This window comes from Akebia trifoliata, chromosome 16, assembly GCF_017979445.1.
Source record: "Akebia trifoliata isolate Shusen 1 chromosome 16, ASM1797944v1, whole genome shotgun sequence".
Taxonomy (NCBI): domain Eukaryota; kingdom Viridiplantae; phylum Streptophyta; class Magnoliopsida; order Ranunculales; family Lardizabalaceae; genus Akebia; species Akebia trifoliata.
Window position 1 is genome coordinate 21,444,319 of NC_141390.1, and position 26,197 is coordinate 21,470,515.

General features: G+C 33.0%; 1 protein-coding gene across 9 annotated transcripts in view; it reads left to right on the forward strand.

The window, feature by feature from the left end:
• Positions 1 to 26,197, forward strand: part of LOC147382830 (uncharacterized) — a 118,441-nt gene that overhangs the window by 72,627 nt on the left and 19,617 nt on the right. The window contains exons 1-4 of one of the 9 annotated variants that reach the window (XM_086427492.1): positions 6,802 to 7,105; positions 9,189 to 9,446; positions 11,378 to 11,463; positions 14,818 to 16,051. In XM_086427492.1, the coding sequence (XP_086283618.1) occupies positions 15,116 to 15,853 (738 nt within the window). In that variant the 5' untranslated portion in view covers positions 6,802 to 7,105; positions 9,189 to 9,446; positions 11,378 to 11,463; positions 14,818 to 15,115 and the 3' untranslated portion in view covers positions 15,854 to 16,051. Of the gene's footprint in view, positions 1 to 6,801; positions 7,106 to 7,152; positions 8,187 to 8,209; positions 9,447 to 11,377; positions 11,464 to 14,817; positions 16,120 to 26,197 lie in introns of those variants that run through there. The other 8 variants (XM_086427498.1, XM_086427493.1, XM_086427495.1 and 5 more) reach the window with 8 other exon arrangements.

The following is a 26,197-nucleotide window of genomic DNA, read 5'->3' on the forward strand; positions in this document are numbered from 1 at the left end:
CGAGACACTGGGTCTAGTTGACAAAAGTCCATCTCTACCATTAACTAGATTTTTAGTTTTTTTATAAGTAAATTTGTGCTTGAAAATGATTTCATATTGTTAGAAAATGATGCAATAGCCTGAAATTTAATTTCTCATTATCTTACTAGTTTTAAAAAAATCTATTTTTCAATAAATCAAAAGTTGATCCCCTATGATTTGGTATATTTTCATGTTGACCCTTAACCTTTTGAGAATTTCACGATGTTAACGTTCCAATATTACTATTTTAGCATCTCATTTACAATGAGAAATTCTATTGCCACACCAACTTTTGCTAACGCCACCCCAATTCATAAGTAAATATGGGATTTTTTCTAAAATATTCGCAACTTATGTCAAAATTCTAATTTTGATACATTGTTCGTTTTAATTCCCAAAACATGTTTTTCCAATTAATTCATCACTTTTATAATCAATGAATTTGTTGATAAATTATCAACAAAATCATTGACATGGAAAAATAGTTGGTATTTTATCTACGAATTCGTTGATATTAAAAGTGATAATCTCATAAGTTCGTAGATTATAAAAGTGACAAATTCAATTGGAAAAAATATACAATAGAAGCTCTCTTTAAAATTTTATTATTTATTATTGAAAAACAAAATCAAAAATACCCACAGTAAATAAAAAATTATTTTGGTGATTCTTCCGTTGTCAACTCTTGAAAATATAGGTTAAAATAATATTTATTTTAACAAATAAGAAACTCTTTGTTTTTCACCCAAAAACCCATAGGGGTATGCCTAAATTAAGAGTTCTATTAATTTTGGAAACTTTCCATTTGGGTATTTTAGGAAGAATCATGATAATCTAATTATCCCACGTGGCAGACTCATTCGACTCTCCTGACTTGACACATTGATTCAATTCTCTTGACTTGACCAATTTAAAAATCGTAGATTTGTATGCCTCAGGTTTAAATCTGCACATTCCCATAAAAAAATGTATCCCGAAGGAATCATATAGATCCACGATTCCCAAACTTGTCAGGTCAGGAGAGTCAATTGAGTGCCGTTCTTACATTTCTAACAATTTGTGTGAAATTGTTATATGGTTAAAATTGGGTATAATTAAGATTTAGAGTCTATTTAGAAAGGGTTTTAATTTTTTACTGCCATTCTCACATTTCTGACATGAAGTTGTGCACATAACCATAGATTCTTTTGACTTGTATGTTGAGGAAACAATCTACTATCACATCAGCACAATGACAATCAAATCACAGTCCCTCATGGATTTTCCTTTGAGAAAATAGAATTGGTTTCTTCAGATTTTATTGAAGTAGGTAATTATTTCTTTGCACTTTTCACTCTATTTTATCGAGAGCGCATTCATGACTAGAATTGGAAAACTAATGAGAAAATATCAATAGAGCTAAAATAAAAGAAAAATGAAGTTGCATTTAATTTAATTTAATTTCTTCTAATCTCTCTCTTTCAGTGGGTTATTTGGAACACAAACATATTTTAATTCAACTAGTTTTACAAATAACTGGCTAACTTTATCTCTTTGAGTTAATTCCACAAGTGCTAGCCAATCACGATTTTGGGGAAATTGTTATTATGTCAAAAAAATTCATACTCTTTCTCTACCTTTACACACACAAAGCTTGTATAGTCTTTTATGGACAAAACTTTCCCAATGCGAAAGAGGAATCGTGCTTTTCTATGCATTTGAAAAATACCCCTAATTTCGTCTAGTCTGCTGCACTATTGCTTATCTGAATTTTTGAAGAAACCATTATCCAACCTAAATTTTTTTTCCCTTAATGTTTGGTTGTCCAATAGAATTTTCTTCTATGATTCTTCATACATTAATATCAAACTTTGTTCATAAATTGCCAGCTATACATGAAGAATTTACACGTTTAAAGGTGCTTGCTTGGTACTCCCTAGTAGGTTAATTTCTGTAAAAGCCAGTATACCGGTCTTTTATACTCTCTTATCTCTAAAGATGGATACAATAGCTTCATGGCCATCATTTGAAATATCCTAGTGTCATGTGTTACAGCTATGTGAATCTAATAGGCCATTGCCTTGAGTGTGTTCATGTAAAACTCATAAGCTTGTCTGGTTGACATAGTGTGGTTATTTAAAATTAGCTAGTGAAATTGTTTGAACAGAGTGTGATAATATTTTGTAATGTGAATACTGTGTTTTATTCTAATTATGGTGTGATAAGTAATTGAAGTATAATAAGTAAAAAGTGGGGTGCCAATAACATTTCCTAAGAAATTGAAGTGTGATAAATGAAATTTGGGGTGCCAATAACAAGTCTTTTTCTTTATATAATTGCAGGTTTTATTTTGAAACGAAAATTTTTAATAATTTTTTTTTAAATATTAGAGACAGTTTTGAATCGCCTAGCCCAAGGCATGCACAAATATTATCTTTTATTACTCTAGCTATTGATGAGTTTAGAATCGTTGCTCCACTGGGTCACAACTCAATTGAAAGTAGGTCGACTTTGATTTTAAAAAGTATCATGACCTTTTGCAATTTCAAAATTTAGGTGTCCAATGGAATTTCCAAACTTTTGATGGGCTTGCTTAAAATTTCAAGTTTCCCAATTTATTTGAACCACTTTTAGGTGTTTTGAAATGTTTTCACAATATTTTGAGGGTCCAAGTGTGATTTCGTCTTTTTAGAAGAAAAAAATTCATAATTTCAAAAAACTTGATGGATGAAATAGTAAATTTGTCAGCACCATGGCATCTGTCTCATCGAGACCCAAGATCTTCGATTTGATTAGTCTTGGGCTCAAATCGGAGCTGAGATGGGCTAGGGATCTCAAATATACAAAAATCGAGGAAAAGGGCCCACGCATGAGTTTTTGTTGTTGCAAATTTCACAAAATTTCTTTAAAATTTTTTCAACTAAAAAAATTAGCAAGTTTGCTTAAATGAGTCAAATAAAATTATACTGAATTTATAAATAGATTTTAATAAATAAAAATATTTATTTTTTTATTTTCACAAAAATATTAATAACAAAATAAATAGATCAAGTTTTTTATTTGATTGGGTATATTTTTAGATTAACCCTCTTTATATTTTTAGATCAAGTTGAGAACTTCTATTGGCATTCATCACTTTTATAATCTATGAATTCGTAATTTTGTCACTTTTAATATCAACAACTTTGTAAATGAAATACCAGCGATTTTTTCATATGAGCGATTTTGTTGGTAATTTATCAACGAATTCATTAATTATAAAAGTGACTTAAAACAAACAGTATATCGAAACCAAAAATTTGATACAAGTTGCGCACATTCTGGGAAAAATCCCTTCTTTAATTTTAATTGGGGAGTAATAAGTAAAAGTTAGTGTGCCAATAACAACTCTCTACGTTTTCTGTGTACACGTGGCAGGTCACACCAACATGTTTGGACTTAGGACCACGGGTTGTATCTCAAATTCAGAAAGAAAAAAAAGCCCAATTGGTTTTGTTAACCCAACAGCAATTAATTATTGTAAAATCCGCATCTTTTCCCCTCAATTTCTTTGTTTAATTAATTAATTAATTTTGTTGTAATTTATCTGAAAATTTCTGGTGCTATTTTTTGTGGATTGAATGGATCGATATTAATTTGATCAGGATTAGTGTTAGGATTCTTAGTTTTGGTAGGAAGGAATAGGTATCGTGTTAAGGTTCAAAAATTCAATTGGGCTAAGAATATTTAGCATACCTATTGTCTGATTAGACGATTTTGGTCTCTTTTTATTGGAGCTGATTAGAGACAGGTCTCTTGGAACCAAATCTATTGAGAACCAAAACGATAGGAACCGAAAAAACCCAAGAACTGATCAGTTTAAAGAGAAGCTTTTTGACAGTTCTAGTTCTAGTTTGATTGATTTGAGAACCAGAACCGAAACCGAGGGTACCGGAACACAAATTAATGGTAATGGTTCTGTTTCCTATAAGAACTGACCCATTTTCCCCTTAATTCATATCTGTGTTCACTATGTCAATCCACATTCTTTTCGGTTTTCTTCCTCGGTCTTTTAAGATCTTCAACTTGAATATTTCTTCTAATTGATGCCTTTAAGATTTGTTTTCTTAGGTTAAAATTCCGTACCATCTCGGAATGTCTGACTGATGAGTCTCGGTTTAGGAATCTTGACTATTATATTAAGAGAGATGCTATTGGCATCCCTACCGTGTTACATCCTAATTAAAATTAAAATAAACATAAAAAAAAAAAATCAATGGCTTTGAAACTCTCTTCCCTCTTCTTTTTTTTTTTTCGATTTCTATTTGCTAGATTTAAGATTTTATATGAGCCTTATCGTAACTATAAACAATCGCTGGAATTGTTTGAATGTGTTATAATGTTTTGTAATGTTGAGGAAATAACGTGAACCAAACTGCTGCAATGTTCGAATGGTGTGTTTTAATATTTAATTAGGGTGTGATAAATAATTTAAAAAATTGGAGTGTAATGACTAAAAAGTTGAAATGCCAATAACAGCTCTCTATAGTTAAGTTGTTCTTTGCAGCTGCTGTTAGTTTTTTGGGACTTGAAATCCTGATTGCTCTTTTGCATATATTTACTAACAAAAACCATCCTTACTTCCAGGTTGCTATTCCAATGGTTCCCACAATCAGGGTGTTGGTTACTTTTTCAAAATTTGAAGAGTTGCAACCATTGGGAGAGTTCAACACACCTACTTCAAGCCCTCAAGGCCGAGAGAGCCCGGCAATGGTGCAATCTTCGAGTTCTTCATGGCTACAATGGATTAAAGCTCCTTATCACCGTCCGAGCTCTTCTACGGCTTCTGGGTCCACCAGTCGGGTCGAAGATATTACCCATTTGCAATACCAACAGATTATTCTTGAATTACGGCCGAAGCAAAGAAAAAGAAAATGCAGGAAAAGAAGAGTAGCAGATCAAAAAAGTTAAAATCTCAAAATCAATGAAGATTGTCGCGTGGAGTCCATTTGTAAAGAGGATTTAGCCTACTAAGGCCCTGTTCGTTTGGGCTTTCGAAGCCGGCTTTTTGAACTTTTTTGGCTTTTAAGCCTAAAAAGCCAGCGGATACATGTTCGATTCAGCTTTTTTAATTTCATAAATTTTTTAAAAAGCCAAAAAATGGCTCTTTTGAAGAGTCTCTCCATGCCGGCTTCTCCGTGTGGCTCTTGCGCGAAGTTTTTACCGAAAAACGGTTGAAGTGAAATTACCCAAATACCCCTCCTCTTTAATTAAATTTACAAACCAATTTACAACCTAAATTCTTTCGATTTTCTCTCTCAGCTCGTCTCCTTCAACCCAATCGATCGACTGTTACCCTTCTCTCTTCTCTCAGTCGTCTCCGATCGACTATCAATCCTTCTCCCTTATCTCGTCTGTCCCTCACGTTACAAGAATCGAGAAACAACTCTTGGTTGCTTCTCTTGACATTGAAGCTATGATATCGTGTAGGAAAACAGTTGGGGACTGCCCTTGGCATATAAGCAAGCAAATTGAACTGTTGTAATTCTTAAACAATGTTTGTAACTAACATGATCACATGTTTGGTTTCTTTGGTACATTTTAGTGTATTTTACACTTATTGTAGTACTTCCATTGATGTTTGTCATATTTTGTTGGAGCATTCTTGGGGTGCATCATGAATCAGCAACAGAAATCTTGTTCAAGATTCGACTTCGTCTAGAGCTTTATCGCCTAGACTGATCCAATGCAATATTTTTTTCCGTCTCATTGTCCCAAAGAACAGCATCGATCAAATCATTGTGCTCGTTGGTAAGTATAACTTGATAAACGAAGTAAATCATGACAAGGTTTCATTTCCAAATTGATCAATGCCCTTGGAGAAAATATGGGTTGACTAATTCAAATTCCGAACAGGTTGACTCGTCCGAGTTTTCAAAATATCAATCAATTTGAACAAGTTTTTAGTCTAGTCAAGGAAGTTCCCAATTCACATTGGCAAACTTGGTTTGGCATCCTCGAACTCAACTTAAATTTGACCAAGTTTTAAAACTATGGTCGAGAAAGTTACATGTTCGGAAGTTAATTTTCTTCAACTTGACAATTGACGTTGTTTCATGCATTTACATGTTTGGAACTATATGTATATTTCCATCAATTTTAGCTGAAAAGAAGATCTGATACTCCAGCCTCCGAGCAGAGAAGTCTTCAAAACTAGAACAACACGACATGGTAGCACCAATGGGTAAAATTTGGTCAATTTGCCCGAGGCCTCAGACCTGAGCTTGGCTCATCGATCAGAGTCATTAGCCCAATGCTTGAACCTAAGATTTTGGTTGGATCCAAGTCATTGGCCCAAGATTTGAACCTAAGGTTGGGTTGGATATGGGTTGGGTTCATGGTACCATCAATCCATATTTTTGGGTCCTACTTTTTAAGAGCTGCTATTGTCATCCCAACTTTTACTTATTACACTCAAATTTCATAAATTATTTTTCACACCCCAATTCAAGATTTAATCACATCATTTAAACATTAAAGAGGTTTGGCTCACATTATTATCTCAACATTACAACACCCGTTCAAACTTAGGGGTGCAACTTAATTAGGTTGAAACCGAGAACCAAATCAAACCATGAGTTTCAGATTGTTTTGGTTCGGTTTAAATTAAAATCGGTTCAGTTTCGGGTTTACAAAATAAAGAACCGACGAATTCGGTTCGATTCTCGATTTGAACTTTATAAATAACCGAACCGAACCGATAACCGAACTAAGAGTTCTTTTAAATAAAATTTAGATTTTTTAAAAACCCTAACTCTCATCTCTTCTACTCTCGTCTCTCTCTCTGTCTCTGCGACTGCCGGCTACCGGCCTACGGGCGGATCATCTCTTTCTTGTCTCTCGTCTCTCACTCTCTGCGGCTTCCGGCTGCCGGGCTGCGAGGCTGTGGGCTACGGATTGCCTGTCAACTCCGGCGACTGGAGGATCTCTCTGTCTCTGTATCTCTCTCTTTTGTCTCTTGGAGTTGAAGAACAGTCAGATTTGTTGGTTTGTCGATCGATAAGGATCGCATCTCTGCAGGACAGATCTAAAATGCCCCCAATTTCTAAGTATCTTTGAGAAATAGGTTAGTATTTCTAACTATATTAATTTGTTGGGTTTTCCCTGAAATTATAGAGATAAGTTCTTTTAATTTTTTTATTAAATAAATTTTTTATTTATGTAAAAATATATGAAGTTGTTTATTATCTAACACAAAAATTAATTAAAATTTTAAGAAATATACTGTTTTAGATGACATTATCAAACTCCAAAATTATGCATGAGCCAGTTTTTATTTTTTATTTTTTTATTAAAATTATTTGTTTAAGAAATTTTTGGCAACCCATGGAACCGAACCAAATTAAAGTCGGTTTGGGTTGGTTCGGTTCTAGACCAATTTGGTTCGGTTCTGGTTCTCATATAATGGAACCGACCTTGGTCGGTTCGGTTCTGATTTTTTGCTCTAAACCGAACCAACCCGAACCAAGTTGCACCCTAATCAAACGATTTCAATAATTGCTTACTATCATGATTAGGCTCATATAAAATCTTAAAGTAAAAAAAATAAAAATTTGAGAGAGAACTTCTATTGGCACTCAAACTTTTACTTATTCTCAACCAATTGCTTATTTTTTTTATTGGGTGAATCTCCATTTTGTGCGATGAATATGACGAAATTCCGAGTTCCGTTCACTATTCAATTTAATTCTCAAAACACGCTTTTCCAGAGCATTCATCACTTTTATAATCTATGAATTTGTGTTTTCGTCACTTTTAATATCAACAACTTCGTAAATGAAATACTACAATTTTTTCATATGAGCGATCTCGTAGGTAATTTATCAACGAATTTGTTGATTATAAAAGGGACTAATTCATTAGGAAATCATGTTTTGAGAATTAAAATGAACAGTGTGTTGAAACCGAAAATTTGACATGTTCTGGGAAAAATCCCTTCTTTATTTTAATTGTGGAGTAATGAGTAAAAGTTGGGGTGCCAGTAACAGCTCTCGATTTTTTCTGTGTACCAAAGCACCATTTTTTTTTTTTGTTTCATTCACATGGGATTCCTTCCCTTTTGTCCCTAATTTCCCGGATGAAAGGAGAAATTAAATTCAGAAAAAAAAGCCCAATTTGTTTTGTTAGCCCGACAGCAACCAATTAGCGTAAAATCCACTTCTTTTTCCCCTCAATTTCTTTGTTTATTAATTAGTTAATTTTGCTGTAATTCATTTGTATTTGAATTTGATTTTACCTGATGGATTCGTTATTTTGAATTTAATCTGCATCATCTCATCTAATTGGAACAATTCTGGTGCTATTTTTTGTGGATTGAATGGATCGATATTAATTTGGTCAGGATTAGTGTTAGGATTCTTAGTTTTGGTTGGAAGGAATAGGTATCGTGTTAGGGTTGAAAAATTCAATTGGGTTAAGAATATTTAGCATACCTATTGTCTGATTCAATCTTATAGAGGAAATATATCATTTTGTTTCAATTTATACTGCAAAGGGTATTGAAATTGGGTTTTAGGAATTTCAATTTGGTCAGGATTAGGCTTTGGATTCTTAGTTTTGGTAGAATGGAATTGGTATCATGTTATGGTTTGGGCTAGGGTTCAAAATTTTGATTGGGTTCAGAAATTTAGCACATCGATTCTCAATATGTAATTTTTTGTTTTTTATTTTTTTTTAATTTATGCTGCAAAGGGTATTGGAATTGGGTTTTAGTAGTTTCTAGTATTTGGTCATTGATTCTATTTATTTTTCTGATCAAAATCTGTATATTTGTCTTTGTTTTGTTGATTCATGCAGATTTCTCTTAAGAGAATTATCCTTGTTTTCCCATGATTATGGATGTGCATTGGATGATGAATGTTTGTCTAGTTTTGAATATTTTGGTTTGGGTCCTAATTTTGATTTCATGATCAAACAAATAATTCTTTGTTTTCCAACCTGAAATGGAGCCACAGTTGATATCATCATGCCCATCTTATTATAAGAGTTTTGACTTAATAGTTATATTTGATATCTTGGGCGTGTGTTTCTCGGTTTTTTATTATGAATTTAGTATTGGATTGTGCTGGTGTAGAAGTGCTTCTATACTTTTTTGTTTGTTGGGATAATATGTTCTTCAACTTCACCTTTGTTCCCTGATATAAGTGCAGGTTTTTAGGACTCATTCATGATTTTGTGGTATAAGACATAGTCGTTAATGCTCTAGCTCAAGCCTTCATTATTCTTCAAAATTTTGTAGAAAGTGGAATATTTGTTACATTCATTGAAGCATTATTTGAGGCTTGGATTTTATAAGGATTTTCATCATCAGAACAACTCAAGGTTGTCATCTTTCACATATTTTATCTGATTAGTGGCATAAAAATTCAGAAGATATAAGGGGTATTGTTCAGAGTTTCCTCTTTGTGGTGAGTAGCCATGTTGTTTTTGTTAGTATGCTACCTTGATTTACTTGTGTATCTTATGGATTATTCACATTTATTTCTTATTTTCTACCTAATTTTTTATTATCGCCTGCAAGAAAATATTTACATATGTAAATATGTAACAGCTATACGTACGGTATCTAATATTGATGGACGGTGAGAGTGATTTATGTTTGAATCACTATGGACATCGTCATATCCATTTTTTACCCAATCTCTAGCATAATGATATTAGAACACAAGATCACTGCATTAAGGAATATTAACATTAGTCTATGAAACAGCTATACTCAAACCATATTTTACTGAATAATCTTCTACCCATTTTGTATCATTATGAACTAGATTTACAAAATAGTTGCATGGACATGTTAGTAAAAATCTTTGCGGAACTATTTGCCATTGACCAGGAATAAGTTGATTTTTGAGTTATTAATTGGAATTTGGAAGTGGCACAGTCCTGCTTGTCTTCGGCACTTGGAGACCCACTTGAGTACTCCGAGTGGGACTATCATCCACATGAAGAATAACATTCTTATTAATGTTGTTAAATAGCTTATGCGAGTGTGTACGACTAGCACATGTTGTTTGCATATGCAGCAATTTTTATTTTTTTTTTGAAAAAATGCAGAAAATATTAAAAAATGCTAAAAAATTCCAAAAAAATACATCATAATTAAGCAATGCATAAATATCATACTTTCATTCATAAATCATAGTTCAGTCATACACCAAAACACACTTGTAAAAGACTAAAAATAATTAACTATAAAAAACAATCAGTCAAATAGCTAAATATTCATACAAATACATGAAATACTCATAGAAACGTTTAAGTAATTAACTCTAATAGTTAGTTTGATACTTTACACAAGCATCCCTAATTCATTGTGAAACATCTCCACTAGGATTGTCGTTGTTGCTTCCTTTCCTGTCGTCATCACCCTCCTCTACATACCCTTCATCCTCCTTAGTCTCTTCGTCTTCAGATCTCACCAATTCTTTATCTCCTTGACCTTGTACTACTTCGTCTTCACCATCCTTTTCTTGTATTTCATCTTTGTCTTCTAATTGCCTCGAGTGTCGACCAGTGCCACTTCTTTTTTGGCTTGAGCTTTCTCCACGTCTTGATGTCAGTGAGAAATCTGCTTTCTCCTCCACAGGCTCGTCCCGTGCATCAGTGATTCATGAATGATCTATGCCAAGATTATTAATAGAGATGGGATCATAGAAGCCAAGATTCTATTTTCTCATCTTTAATCATTTGTGAAATTTTTGGTTGTATTGTATGAACACCATCATTCAACTTCTTTTGTTCTAGTCTGTTTTTCTTTTTAGTTTGTGTTTGTTCAATAGACAACAAATTTTTATTTTTTGATCGATATATACACAACAATTTATAAATATTAGATACTTAAGTTATATTATTGAAAGAATGAAGTAAAATATTAAGTGTTTTACTTAGTTTAGTTCTTAGTTCTTACCATCTCAAATGTGCTACAATTGCGTTTGCAGTCCGATGTAGAACATGTTAGGCCAAGAATCCATATGGCCAACCTTTTCAAACATGGATCCTTTGTAATAAGATCAACTACATATGTCGGCCAGCAATCAGTTGTTGTATACATCAAAATACTACATTTAAATATTTATATTTAACTAGAATAGGGATTAGATAAAAAATATGTCAAATAACTCAATTATAAACCCAATTTTTTTTTTTTTTTTTTTACTTGGAATTTTCATTGTTCTATGCCTTTTGACTATATGTTATTCAAAGATCCCTTCGCAATTCTTGTAACGATCTAACTATGTTGATTTTGCATCTTATTCTGTCTGTTCAGGAATCATTCTTTCCCAAACTTAAAGAAATCTAACCATATGCGTTGAATCCACCTCATCTTGATTGACAGGTTAGAAGTATATTGCTGGATTAAGGATGTAAGCAGTTGAATAAAAGGTGACTTGCAACCAAACAAGGACGCTTATCCATTAAAAGGTGACCAACTTGGACAACATTGTCCTCACTAATTTCCTCAATTGTTTTATCTAACAGTTGGAAAAGAAACTCGGCTGATGCATCTATGAATTTTAGGAACATTATTCTAGTCGGATAATTAACTAAAAATTTAATTATTGACTGACCGATTCTATTAGTCATAGTCACAAAGTTGGAGTATGGATTTAAAACGACAAGGGAAAATTTTGGAAAAAAAACGTAGAAAACAGGAAAAAGATGATTAAACATAAAAGGTAAAAAATATATATTTAAATGTATATATTTAATAATACATAAGAAATTTATTTTAATTTATTCTATGTTTCCAATATAACATGTTCTCAAACATAATTATACTTGTTATGATGCCAAAAATAGTTTACTCATCAACATATCTTTTGTTAAAATTAATGTACTTGGAAAAAATGAAAAATCATAAAATCAAGATAGTATCATCAAATCGCATATTTTTTACATTTATGAATCACCAAATTATATTATGTATCAAATCCCACATTAAAAAAAGAATTTTTTTTTTTAAATTTGAAAAAAACATGAAATAAACTTGTTTAAAACGTAACAAACACATTTAAAACGTAAGAAACGTGACTTTTTTTTAATTGTTTTAATTGCTCGAGATATAAGACGCGTATTTTTCAAAAAAAAAAATGTTGTTTTTTGTTACTCTGCTATTAGTTCATCCATCAACTATCAGAGTATACATATAGGTTTTTCATGATTCTCAATATCTGTTAATTAACTCATGGGTGAACATGGCTCTCTTATTTCCTGATAAGGTGGTTTCATGCCAGGTCCAAATTGACCTATTGATTCCATCATTACTTTGAAACTCTTTAATTTGACAGTGCTGAATGCAATTCCAACTTGATATAGCCATTTGACTATATATATAAAATGATTTTCTTCCTATCTTTGGTGCTATGTTCAATGGTGGTTTGGTATGGACCTTTAACTTTCCCTCTTTGGTCAACCACATCTTTGGATGTGGTCTACCCCACCTATCTAGTGGACCATGAGAACGAGCTCTTTGAGCAGGTCATTGAGTTAGTGGTGGTGGATTCGATGGTCTACTACGCCTCGTTGACGTGGGAGGGGTATCATATGTAGTGATATCATTATCATCCTCCTCTCGACCACCACTTTCGATATAGCTTTCTAGATTTATGGCCCTCATCTGTTTTTTATTTTGTAGTCTTGTCCATATACTCCATTAGTTCTTTGCTGATTTCGGGAGTAACTTTTTCACATGTCATAGCATTTGATCTTGGCATGTGTACTAAACGTTGTCTGTGGCGCGCAATGCCACCTTTACTAATGTATTCGTACGACTCACATGTTATAGACTCTTTTCATTTGGACTACAGTAATGATTGTATTTCCGACCGGGATCATTTGATTTATGCCGTAGGGAAGAGTTGGCCGGTGAGGACGACATACTAATTTTTAAGTTTTTAACAAGTAAAATAAAAAACAACTAAAAAAATAGAGAACACATAACAACTATTAAAATATATATATACCTCAACCTCAATCTCAACCTAAGTTGTACTAGTAGAAGAGAAAAAAGATGGTGATTAATGAAAGTTTTTAAGATTCTTGAATTGATGAATGATGATGTTGATGTTGATGTTTGATGATGAATACTGATTTGATTTGATCGTTCTTGAAAGTTGATTCTTGAAGGTTGAATGAATCTTGATTCTCAAGTCTTGAGTTGAAGGTTGATAGTTAATACTTGATCAATCTTGATTCTTGAAATTGAAGGTTGAACTTGACTTGGATGAATCTTTATTCTTGATCTTCAAATTTTGATGACTTCACTTGATTCTTGAATCTTTACTTTAGTAGTTGATTGCTTTCTTTGTCTTCAAGTCTTAAGAGGTGAGAGAGAGTGACTTGAGTTGAGACTTGAAGTTTGAGAATTGAGAGTAGAGAATAGAGAGATTTAAGAGTTGGAAGCTTTGTGAGGAGAGTAAGAAAGAGATTAGATTATTAAAAGGTAGTAGAGATGATGTAAAAGAAGTATGAGGGGGTAAAAGAGAGTTTAAAGGAAAAATAAAATAAAAATAAAAATAAAAATAAAAATTATGTGTCCAACGGTCAGTATGCCATCGCATATTTGTCGGATAGCATATTTTTGGATATGCGATGGTAGCATATTTTTGGTTATGCCGATTCTAATTTCTTTTTCATATTTCTTAAAATGATACCTTCCAACTTCTTGGACACACAAGACTAGGTTCAATAACTTGGAGAATATAATATAGACCTAAAGATCAACCTATAGGTTATAGAACTAGCTTTAGTAGGATTTTTTTCCTGGTAATTGGGCTGTTCTTTCATTTTCCTAGTAATTGCACAAACATAACACACATCATGTACCAAGACAAAGCTTCCCATTGTCAATAGCAATTGGGCGTCAAGGACACACTAGCCATGGTGTCATGGATAATTAATACCGCAGGGGTGCCAACAACCCAGGAAGCAAGGCACGTGCAAGCCCATATTGCAATATGTCGGCCTTCTTGGCAATGACACATAGGTACTAGTGTCACAAGAGACCAAGGGTGTGCAACCGCCTACCAAGGCACCGTCCACCATGTCACATAGTATAGTTAGATTTTATCACATGGCAATATGCATGGTGTCCCAGAGTGCTTATTAGATTTGCATGTAGCATTTTAGGATAGACGCCTACCTAGGTCACTTGGGAACCTTGCATAGTGCCACATGGCATAATTGGATTTTACCATATGGCAATCTACATGACGTCTCAGGGTCACACTAGATGTGCATCGGTGCATGTAACATTTATGGTAGAGGGTGCAACGTCTGAATCCTCACCCTAAAGACTAGTTCCATTTCCATATTTTTCTACTATCATAGAAATTGAATTTATTGGCTGAAGTGTAGATATGCTTAGGGCATGTTTGGCCATTGAGTTTTGATCAGACTTTAGGAAATTTTCGTTTAGTCACTATGTGAATAGAATGAGTACAGCCAAGTAGAGTGACAAGATTGGGAATGTTGAACATAAAACCATGCATCCAAGAGAACCTAGGCTGCGATATGTCAAAAGCAAGGTTGTAGCCGTTTCAACCCTCCTTGATACGTGATGAAACTCCATGGAAAGTAGGAGGGGTTCTATCTTATTGTAGACTCCTTTTTCCATATTGTAGATTTTTTCAAGGGAAGGATTAAGCTTTCTGTAGTATAAGCTACCCTTTTTGCTGTGATTGCATTAAATTTAGTTGCTGTAATCAATTTATGCTTTTTTCCAAAAGAAACAACTAGTGTTCTGATAAATTTAATGTTTTGCAATAATTAAAACAGTTCATCCAAGATGATGACAGATATGAAAGGGAGCACGTCCATTGGCACACATATCCATGATCTGCACAAGGAATGGGAAGAGGCTTCATGTCCAATCTGCATGGACCATCCATATAATGCTGTTCTCCTCCTGTGCAGTTCATATGATAAGGGTTGCAGGCCTTACATATATGACTCAAGTTACAGACATTCAAATTGCTTGGATAGGTTTAAAAAATAGTTTGGGAACAGCTCTTTGGGGCTTGATCAAGAGTCGCTTCATGATTATACTAATGAATCTGTTTTAGGGGCAAGTGGAATGAGAAACAACTCGACTGAAGTTAACGAATACAACAATTTAGAAAATAATGGTGAAGAACTACATAGGTATTTAGAAATGCGGGACAATGGCATTGTTGAAACAGGTGATCTTGAACATTTTGGGCAAAGTGCCATTGGTGGAGGAAACTTATCATGTCCATTATGTAGAGGAGCTGTGAAAGGTTGGAGAATCATAGAAGAGGCCAGACAATATCTTGATCTAAAACATCGGAGCTATTCCTTGGAGTCGTGCTCATTCTTCGGTAACTACATGGAGCTACGAAGGCATGCTGGAAAAGATTACCCAACAACTCGACCTGCTGTTATAGACCCATTGCGGCAACGCACTTGGCGATGCCTTGAGCACGAGCAAGATTACGGTGACATTGTCAGTGCCATACGTTCAGCCATGCCAGGTGCCATTTTGCTTGGGGACTATGCTATCAAAACTGGCGATGGTCATAGGGAAGGCAGCGATCCATTTTTAACTTCATTCATTCTATATCAGATGATGAGACCATTTGAGTGGAGGGGTATGTCGAGACATTGGAGAAGGTATTGGCTCTCTTCTGGACCATTTTCTGATCGTCAGAACCTTTGGGGTGAGAATCTGTTGGGCTTGCAAGATGACGAAGAGGATTGGAATCTGGCAAGTGAGACCGGTGATGAGATTACTTCGATACCAAGGAGGCGTCGGAGGTTTACACGGTCCAGGCCTGATGAAGATCTTCCATGATGCACGTTGTGCCCCTCTGGTAATTTTCCAGTTAACAAACCAATTTGCGGATATTGTATTCTCATCTGCTTGTTAACAGGGGTTTCCGTGTTAATGTTTTAATACCGTGCAGAATTGCCTCAATCCCATTAACATTTCACTTGTCGCATTTAATCGTACTGAAATTCTAAGGTTGCTGCAGAGCTATTGATTCGGACACTTTTAGTAGCGGAGAGAAATTGGGTTGCAGGATGATGGAGGAATTAGAATTTTGGTGATCTTTTTTACTCCATGCCTTAAATTTCCATAGAGTAAATTATATGATTTGTGTTTTAAATGGAGACTTTAGGATCTCAAAAAAAAATCGTATGTCACCATTAGGGAGTTATGGCCCTTTTATAATCCCATAAAGAAATTCCAATCTCCCATAGCTTTTGAGTTTAATTGAAGGGTAGTTCTTAATTATCATAGTCATCTAAGTATCATTCGTTAACGCGATTTCATGATTTAAGACCTCGATAAGATTGTGAAGTTGTGAACTGCATCAGATTATAGATGGCCACACCAGAAAAAGTCAAAGAAGTTTATAAAATTTAAATGCCATTTTACGGCAGTAGTATATGATAGAAATTAAACTAAGGGTGTGTTTAATTGCTGGAAAATTCAAGTGGAAAAACAGTTTCCGAGGAAAGTTCAATTCTTGATCTGTCATTTAGCTAAACAGATCTTCAACCCCTCATCTTCAACCTCCCTACAAATTATATTTTGTTCTCGAGAATTATTTATTTATTTTCCATATTCTGAGTATCCCCACCGTTCGGGTGAGACTAATTCCATGGTCACACGCACCACCCTCTCGGAAAGTCCTATGTGCAACTGGCTGAGTTGAGGGTCAACCGGTACCCTAGAAAGGGGCTCCAAGGAATTCATTGCTTTGTATTCATGAGATTTGAATGTTGAAGAAAATAAAAATTTGAAGGTAAAGTATAAAATTGTTACAACATTCAATTGTTAATTTGTCGATTTAATTTGCTAACCTGCTAGGGGCAAAACTTTTATCTAGGGTCAAGGTCGAAAAATAAAAAATCCAAATCATTGAGATAAATAATTTAATCGTCAAGATTGACAATTCAATTGTTGTGTTCAATCGTTGATCTTGACACTTGAAATGTTGAAGTGGCCACATGGCAATATTTGGGAGAAATTTTATCAAATTAGGGAATAATCCTAATTTTGGAGGATTCTTCCCTCTTAAAAAATTACTAAATATATACGTAAATGTAAAAATTGTAATTTAACTTTGATTAGGGTTTTTTTTTTTCTAATTCTAGATTTTAGGGTTTTTTTCTATTTATAGGGTTAAAAGGTATTGTAAAATTGAGGAACGAGAGACAAATGAGGGTGGTTTGGAGTTATCTTGTGAAGGGGATATGAAACACCTCTATAATTTATATTTTTCATTTTTTTTCTTTCAACCTCGCCATTAGATAGGTCTTCTTAAGATACACAAAATGAATATATTATAGTTGCAAAATGAACACAATGCACAAAACCTTGCCCGAGGAAGCATACGTCCTCAAGAATGGAGTAAACTCTAATACTTCGATTAATTTGTCTTGATAAATGGCGTAAAAGTCATGCCATTTTATTTTTAAAATTTTTTTTTATCTAGGACTTGAAAGAGTTAAATTTGGTACCAAAGTCTTCTAATCAAAATCATAAGTGACATGCTTTTAGAATCTAATGCAATGAAATCAAATTCTACTAGACATTTTGGAAGGATTAGAAGACATAGACTTGCTTTTTTATGATAGATTTTTCTCTTCGTTTTCTTGGGAAAGATAATATTTAAAAAATGAGATGACTTTATTTATAGATATATGGTACTGATTACAATAGTTTATACAAACTTTCATCAAACACATTGGTAACATCGTTTATATTTAAACTAAAGTTTTTTTTGGACCACCTTTATTCTCTTCGATTTACTTGGAGTCTATTGATCCTCTTCGACCTTTTGACTTGTTTGCATCTTTCCCCGTCAAATATCCTCGTGAGCCATCCATTTTCATTCCAAAATATGGTATATCCAATTGCAATGCCAATAACCACTCCACATCCATATCCTATCAACATAAATATTTTCCAATCAAGGTTACTTGTAGATGTTGAATCCTTGCGTTGTTGGAATGGTGGTGAAATCGCATTGTCATCTTGACATAGCCTTGGCAATGGAATTCCACATAATCGAGGATTACCCTGATAAGAAGCATCTGAAAACGTATCAAATTGTTTACCTCGTGGTATACTTCCTTCAAGATGGTTCTGTGTAAGGTTCAGCATTGCAAGGAATGTAAGAAGAAGTAGTTGCTGAGGAATCTTCCCTGAAAGCTTATTTTGCGAGAGATCCAATGACTCAAGTTGTCTCAAGTGCCCCAATGAGGATGGGATGGGACCTATGAGGTCATTGCGAGACAAATTTAGTAGAATAAGTGATTCGAGATCTCCTATCACTTTTGGAATTTCACCTTGGAATCTATTGTTGGAGAGATCTACAGAGACAAGGGTGGTCAAGATCTTTTCTAGTGGCCTGTCTTGTCCTTTGTACGAGAGGATAATTGAGAGATTATAATATTGATATTGTTGCTCCCCAATGTACATTGGGGGCATTTCCCCCACTATAAATTCATTTTGTTGTGGTGTCATCATCGCTTTCCAACTCTGAAAGTATTTTGCAGGCAAAGGTCCCGTAAATCCATTGGAAGAAATATCTAAGACATGCAATTTTTGAAAACCAGAATTGGTTAGAGGATTTTCAATGGGACCATAGAATATGTTGGATCTCAATACAAGGACCTTCAATGATTGCAAGGACTCTAGCCAGAAGGGGAAGGTATCGTGTAATTTATTGTTTCCAAGGTCTAGAATTTCTAGATGACTCAAATTAGTCAAACATCTTGGAAAAGATCCTTCCAATTGATTACGGGAGGCTTGAAAGATATTTAGAGAACTCAAATTGCAAATTGATTCAGGAATTTCACCATTTAAATCATTATCATTGAGTTGCAAGAATGTTAAGTCTTTGCAATCGCCAATCTCATGAGGAATTATTCCAGTGAAGTTGTTATTATTGAGTTGCAAGGATTGGAATAGGGTCCAATTGGACAGAAAATGTGGGTAGATTTGACCAGATAGTTTGTTATTATTGAGTTGCAAGGATTGGAGTTGAATTAGAGAGACCATGGAAAGAGGCAAAGGACCATCGAGGTTGTTGAGTGATAGATCAAGATCTACAAGGTTGGTGCAAAATCCAAGCTCATTGGGAATGCTGGAATGCAAGCTTGTATTCGAGAGAGATAGGATCTGAAGCATCCTAAGGTTACCTATGGAAGATGGTATGGGCCCACTAGTAAACGGGTTATTAGATAAATCAAGGTATTTGAGGTTAGTTAGAAGACCAATTTCGTGGGGAATGCTGGAATTCAAGTTTGTATTCGAGAGATATAGGCAGTGGAGTATCCTAAGGTTACCTATGGAAGATGGTATGGGCCCACTAATAAACGGGTTATTAGATAAATAAAGGACTGCGAGGTTAGTTAGAAGGCCAATTCCGGGGGGTATCTTACCATTGAGCTTGTTCATTCCCAAGTGAAGAGATTGAAGTTTGGTAAGATACTTGATTTCTGATGGAATCGGTCCCTCCAATGAGTTATCACTCAAGAGAAGGTATTGAAGTTTGGTAAGATACTTGATTTCTGATGGAATCGGTCCCTCCAATGAATTATTTCTCAAGTCAAGGGATTGAAGTTTGGTAAGAGTAGTAAAGAGTTGCACTGGAATACGGCCTGTTATAAGATTAGAAGACAAGTCCATTTCGACTAAGTTGGGGCAGTGAAAGATGAATGGGGGAACCTCATCTCCCAGTGAGTTACTATAGAGACTGAGATCAGTCAATGATGCCATGCCCTTAAACTGATGAATCGGATCTGGATTCGTTAGATGGTTTCCACCAAGATAGAGCGATTGTAACTTTTGTAAATTACTAAGCTCATGTGGGATCGCACCAGATAAGTAATTGTTCTGAAGCCACAGATCTTCGAGATCTAAGAGATTTCCTATCTCAGAAGGGATCATACCTGTGAAATAGTTTATCTCCAGAGAAAGAAAAGTGAGTTTTGAAAGAGACCCAATTTGAATTGGGATTTCTCCAAACAAGCTGTTAATACCGAGATCAGTGAGGTGAGATTGGGGAAGGCGGAGAAGTCGAATTCATGAAGGGTACCATTCAGGCTCTGTTCATTGAGGCCGATCCCGACGATGATCTCGAAGTTGCTGTCACAATAAATTCCATCCCAATTGCAGGGATTGGTGACATCAGCAGACCATGAATCCATAATAGATCCAGTCGAATTGAACAAACTTTTCTTCCATTTGAGCAAAGCTTGTGCTGAAGATGAAGATGATGATGATGTTGTTGATGCAGAAGTAGTCTGTTGTTGTATTATAAGAAGAAAAGCAAAAGAGATCATCAGAAAGAGAAAGAAGAAAGTTTTGTTGTTCATATGTAATAATGTTATAGCCATGATGACTATCTGACTTGAATAAATGACTGACTAATCTCTCAAAAACCATATTATATTTATAATTATTATTACATGGAAGGCAGAGTGTGTCTCTTACGTTTGACTCGAACAACGTTGCAACGTGTCTCTACTCCAAAAAAAAACTTTCCTTGCTATGGGCTGTCAAGATTGGTACAGTTTATAAAAACACGATATATCTAATTAATTAATAGTATTGAATATTCAACAAAAATAAAATAAAAAAATAATGATAATTATGTATAATGGAATAATGGAACATGACTCTCATGAGTCTCTCATGTTTGACGGCAACAGCGTTACAACGTGTCTCTCATATATTTGACTGCAACAATGTTACGTCAAAAACTTGTTTTAATGGTGTTTGTTCCTTAAATTGAAATTATATAACTACCCTTATAATTCTTTCATTCATATAAAAATGAGATGGTAATATATATACAACTTTTGGCCTAGGCTTTACTTATCCCTCAAATCTGTCATTTGCAATCTCATGCTTAAATTTTTCTTTTTAAATGTCAAGATCAAGATTATAATTTTTGAAAGAGTGGTGATGATCTAACACTCTCTTTTTATACGCTCCATTCACAGAGCTGTCTTATTATCACCATTCTTTTTGGAAACTTAAAGATGAGACATTTTTTATGTTAAAAAAACATTTATTTGAGAGAGCTCAAAGTGTACTAATGGATTTGTGGGAGAAAAATAAGAGGATTTTTCCCCATTTGACTTTATTTTTTTTTTTTGGGTACTTCCAAGAAAACTAAAATCCATGGGCATTACATAAATTTAAAAGGTAGATTTACTAAAACATGCACAACTTTTTGTTTATTTATCAAAACGGTACACTGTAACAATTAATTCCGAAAATAGTAAATGCACAACTTTTCGTTTATTTATCAAAACGGTACAGTGTAGCAATTAATTCCGAAAACGGTAAATTTACCATTTTCGGAGTTAATATTTTTTACCAAAACGGTAAAAACAGTAAAATGTATTTTTTTATACCGAAAATGCCCTTTTTTATTTTTTTACTGAAATTACAAAAATAAAATTGATTTCGGTAAAAAAAAATTATAAATACATATGATTGTTGGATTACCGAAAGAGAGTGAATCTTTTTAGTTGGATTTTCATTTTTTTAAGGTTAAAATTGTAAATATATATGTAAAACAAAAAAAGGGTATTTTCGGTATAAAAAAAATATTTTTACTGTTTTTACCGTTTTGGTAAAAAATATTAATTCCGAAAACGGTAAATTTACCGTTTTCGGAATTAATTGCTATAGTGTACCGTTTTCGGAATTAATTTCGAAAACTCTACCGTTTTGATAAAATTTTCAATTTAAAAACATAAGGGGTATCCCCTATATTCAACACAATCATGAGAGCTATGTAAAAAATCACACTATCTTGGGTCTTCCATGGCAACTTGACTGGCTTGGGTATTTGTAGATACTTAAAGTTCTCCGTCATGTTAAAATTGTTAAAGTTAATAAAAGTAAGATATATCTAATTAAAAAATATTTAATAATTAAATAAAATAATGATAATTATGTAATTTAGATGAAAAATAAGGATGTTCATAAGGTAATAAAGTAGAGTACTTGACACTCTAAAGACTATAAAAGTCATCATCTTCTATCAAGCTCAGGGTCGTTATTGGAATAATGGCAAGACTCATGCTTGACGAGTGATAAGGATATTTCTTATTTTCTTTTTTGACCAATGAAGTTTTTCTTACTTGAAGATGTTTAGATAGCAATGTTAATGTTTTATCCCAAAAAGTAAATCATGAAAGTTATATATGTAACTTAATTAAAAATAAGTATTTTATAATAATGCAATAAAAAAGTGTATTTGACACTCAAATTATTATAAAAAGCACAAAATGTCATAATTTTCTTTCTAGGTCACCATTGGAGTATGGGACAAGGCCCGTATTAGGTATGTAAAAAAAAAAATATTTTTTTTTTTCTTCAAGGACAAATAAATTTTAAAATAAATAATGGTTTGGGTCGTCTATTGCAACCTAGTTGGCTTGTGTCTTTGTAAATACTTTAGGTCTCCATCATGTCAAGATTGGTAAAGTACATAAAAGTAATATATATAAAATTAAAAAATATTTAATAGTGTTTAATAATTAAATAAAATAATGGTAATTATGTAATTTAGTTACAAAATAAGAATGTTTATATTGCAATAAAATAGAGCACTTCGCCACTCTAAAGATCACAAAACTCATCATCTTCTATCATGGTCATTTTTGGACTAAGAGGAGGAGACTCACGTTTGACAACTAACAAGGATATTGCTTATTTTCTTCATTGGCCAATAAAGTTTTTCTTACTAAAAGATTTTTTTAGATTAACATTGTTGATGTGTTATCCCAAAAGTAAATAATGGAACTTATGTTATTTAATTAAAAACAAGAATTTTACAATAATAATAAAAAAAAAGAGTGTATTTGAGACTCAAATTATTATAAAAAGTTCAAAATATCATCATTTGGTCATCATTGGAGTATGGGACAAGGCCACACGTAAAAAAGATATATTTTTTTCCTTCGAAGACTTAAAGAATTTTTAAAATAGATAATGGTTTGGGTCGTCCATTGCATCCTGGTTGGCTTGTGTATTGTAAATACTCTAGGTCTACATTATGTCAAGATTGGTAAAATTAATAAAAGTAAGATATATCTAATTAAAAAATATTTAATAATCAAATAAAATAATTGTAATTATATAATTTAGATGAAAAATAAGGATGTTCATAATGCAATAAAGTAGAGCACTTGACACTCTAAAGACTACAAAAGTCATCATCTTCTATCAGACTCAGGGTCATTATTGGAGTAATGGGAAGACCCGTGTTTGACGAGTAATAAGGATATTTCTAATTTTTCTTCATTGGCCAATCAAGTTTTTCTTACTAAAAGATTTTTTAGATCAATATTGTTAATGTCTTATCCCGAAAGTAAATAATGGAACTTATCTAATTTAATTAAAAATAAGAATTTTACAATAATGTAATAAAAAAGTGTATTTAACACTCAAATTATTATAAAAAGTACAAAATGTCATCATTTTCTTTCTAGATCACCATTGGTGTATGGGACAAGGCCGCACGTAAAAAAGATATATATTTTTTCTTTGGGGACTTAAAGATTTTTTACAATAAATAATGGTTTGGGTTGTCCATTGCAACCTGGTTGGCTTGTTTCCTTGTAAATACTCTAGGTCTACATCATGCCAAGATTGGTAAAGTTAATAAAAGTAAGATATATCTAATTAAAAAATATTTAATAATCAAATAAAATAATAGTAATTTTGTAATTTAGATGAAAAATAAGGATGTTCATAATGCAATAAAGTAGAGTACTTGACACTCTAAAGACTACATAAGTCATCATCTTCTATCAGACTCAGGGTCATTATCGGAGTAATGGGAAGACTCGTGTTTGACGAGTAATAAGGATATTTCTAATTTTCTTCATTGGCCAATAAAGTTTTTCTTACTAAAAGATTTTTTAGATCAACATTGTTAATGTCCTATCCCGAAAGTAAATAATGGAACTTATCTAATTTAATTAAAAATAAGAATTTTTCAATAATGCAATAAAAAAAGTATATTTAACACTCAAATTATTATAAAAATTACAAAATGTCATCATTTTCTTTCTAGATCACCATTGGAGTATGGGACAAGGCTGCACGTAAAAAAGATATATATTTTTTCTTCTAGGACTTATAGATTTTTTACAATAAATAATGGTTTGAGTTGTCCATTGCAACCTGGTTGGCTTGTTTCCTTGTAAATACTCTAGGTCTACATCATGCCAAGATTGGTAAAGTTAATAAAAGTAGGATATATCCAATTAAAAATTATTTAATAATCAAATAAAATAATGGTAATTATGTAATTTAAATGAAAAATAAGGACGTTCATAATGCAATAAAGTAGAGTACTTGACACTCTAAAGGTTACAGAAGTCATCATCTTCTATCAGACTCAGGGTCGTTATTGGAGTAATGGGAAGACCCGTGTTTGGCGAGTAATAAGGATATTTCAAATTTTCTTCATTGGCCAATAAAGTTTTTCTTACTAAAAGATTTTTTAGATCAATATTGTTAATGTCTTGTCCCGAAAGTAAATAATGGAACTTATGTAATTTAATTAAAAATAAGAATTTTACAATAATGCAATAAAAAAGTGTATTTGACACTCAAATTATTATAAAAAGTACAAAATGTCATCATTTTCTTTCTAGATCACCATTGGAGTATGGGACAAGGCTGCACGTAAAAAAGATATATATTTTTTCTTCGAGGTCTTAAATAATTTTTAAAATAAATAATGGTTTGGGTCTTCCATTGCAATTTGGTTGGCTTGTGTCTTTGTAAATACTCTAGGTCTCCATCATGTCAAGATTGGTAAAGTTAATAAAAATAAGATATATCTAATTAAAAAAATATTTAATAATAAAATAAAATAATGATAATTATGTAATTTAGATGAAAAATAAGAATGTTCATAATACAATGAAGTAGAGTACTTGACATTCTAAAGACTATAAAAACCATCATCTTCTATCTGGCTGAAGGTTGTTATTGGTGTAATAGGAAAACCCGTGTTTGACGAGTAATAAGGATATTTCTAAGCTTATATTTGTAAGCGCAATGCTTTGATGTATCAATACCCTTGTTATATGGAGCAGAGGAATATATTTATGAACTTCAAACTGAACTCAACATTAAAGAGATTAGTTGATTTAACATGATCCAAGGCTTTTTAAATGAGACTGACTTGCATTAGAAGCTAGAAAATTTCTTGCCAGAATCTTTGAAAAATGAATTGTATCAACTCAAATTTGGTGAACAAATTAGTAAAAATAATTTTTTAGGCTTCAAACAATCACGACAAAAACGTTGGCCTCGGTCAGTAGCCTAATTGACAAGTTTTTTCAGCCCTTTTAAAAGTTCACCCTTAGATAATAGATATTGACGGTTGAACCAAACACTTGATGCATATGTTATTGAAACAGTTGGGCCACCAACTTGGGGTCTATTTCAATCTTTTGAGGATCTTTAATTTATTCATTTTAGTTTATTGGTGTTGTCTAAATAATCCAAGTTAACAGAGTCGATATACATATACTTCTAGCTTGAACTGGAGTCCTATAAGAAGAAAAAAGAAAGTAATCTTGTTGGACTATCTGTCTTTGAATGCGAAAATTTTAAGTTTCTTGATCTTAGGAATTTGAATTCATCTATATGAGCAATGCAAAGATCCCCTATCAATCTCTGGATGTGAAAATTTTAAGTTTCTTGATCTCCATTCGAATGGGCTAATTGGTTCTATACCTTAAACACTTAAAAAAACTGCACAAACTTATTTCCATTTTTTGGACTTTTTCAAGAAGGATCCACACCCAAGTGTATTGTGTCAATGAGCAGCACAAGTATTCCAAGGTATGTCAACAGTGCATGAGTGTGACAAAACAAAAAATTTATAGGTTACTCAATATATTTTTAGACAATATTTTCACTTAAAATTTTTAATCCTGTTCAATTTCTAAAACATGCTCAATGGAAACTCCCAGCCTTGCAACTCAATTTCCACACCTTAAATAAAGTTTTATACTACTAATTTTGCTCCACTTCCCTCATCTAGTTGTACTTGACCAAAATATCACATTTTTTTTTTGAAAAAAATGTAAAAAATCAAAACTTTCCCAATCACATAAATATCCGTTTTTTGATCGA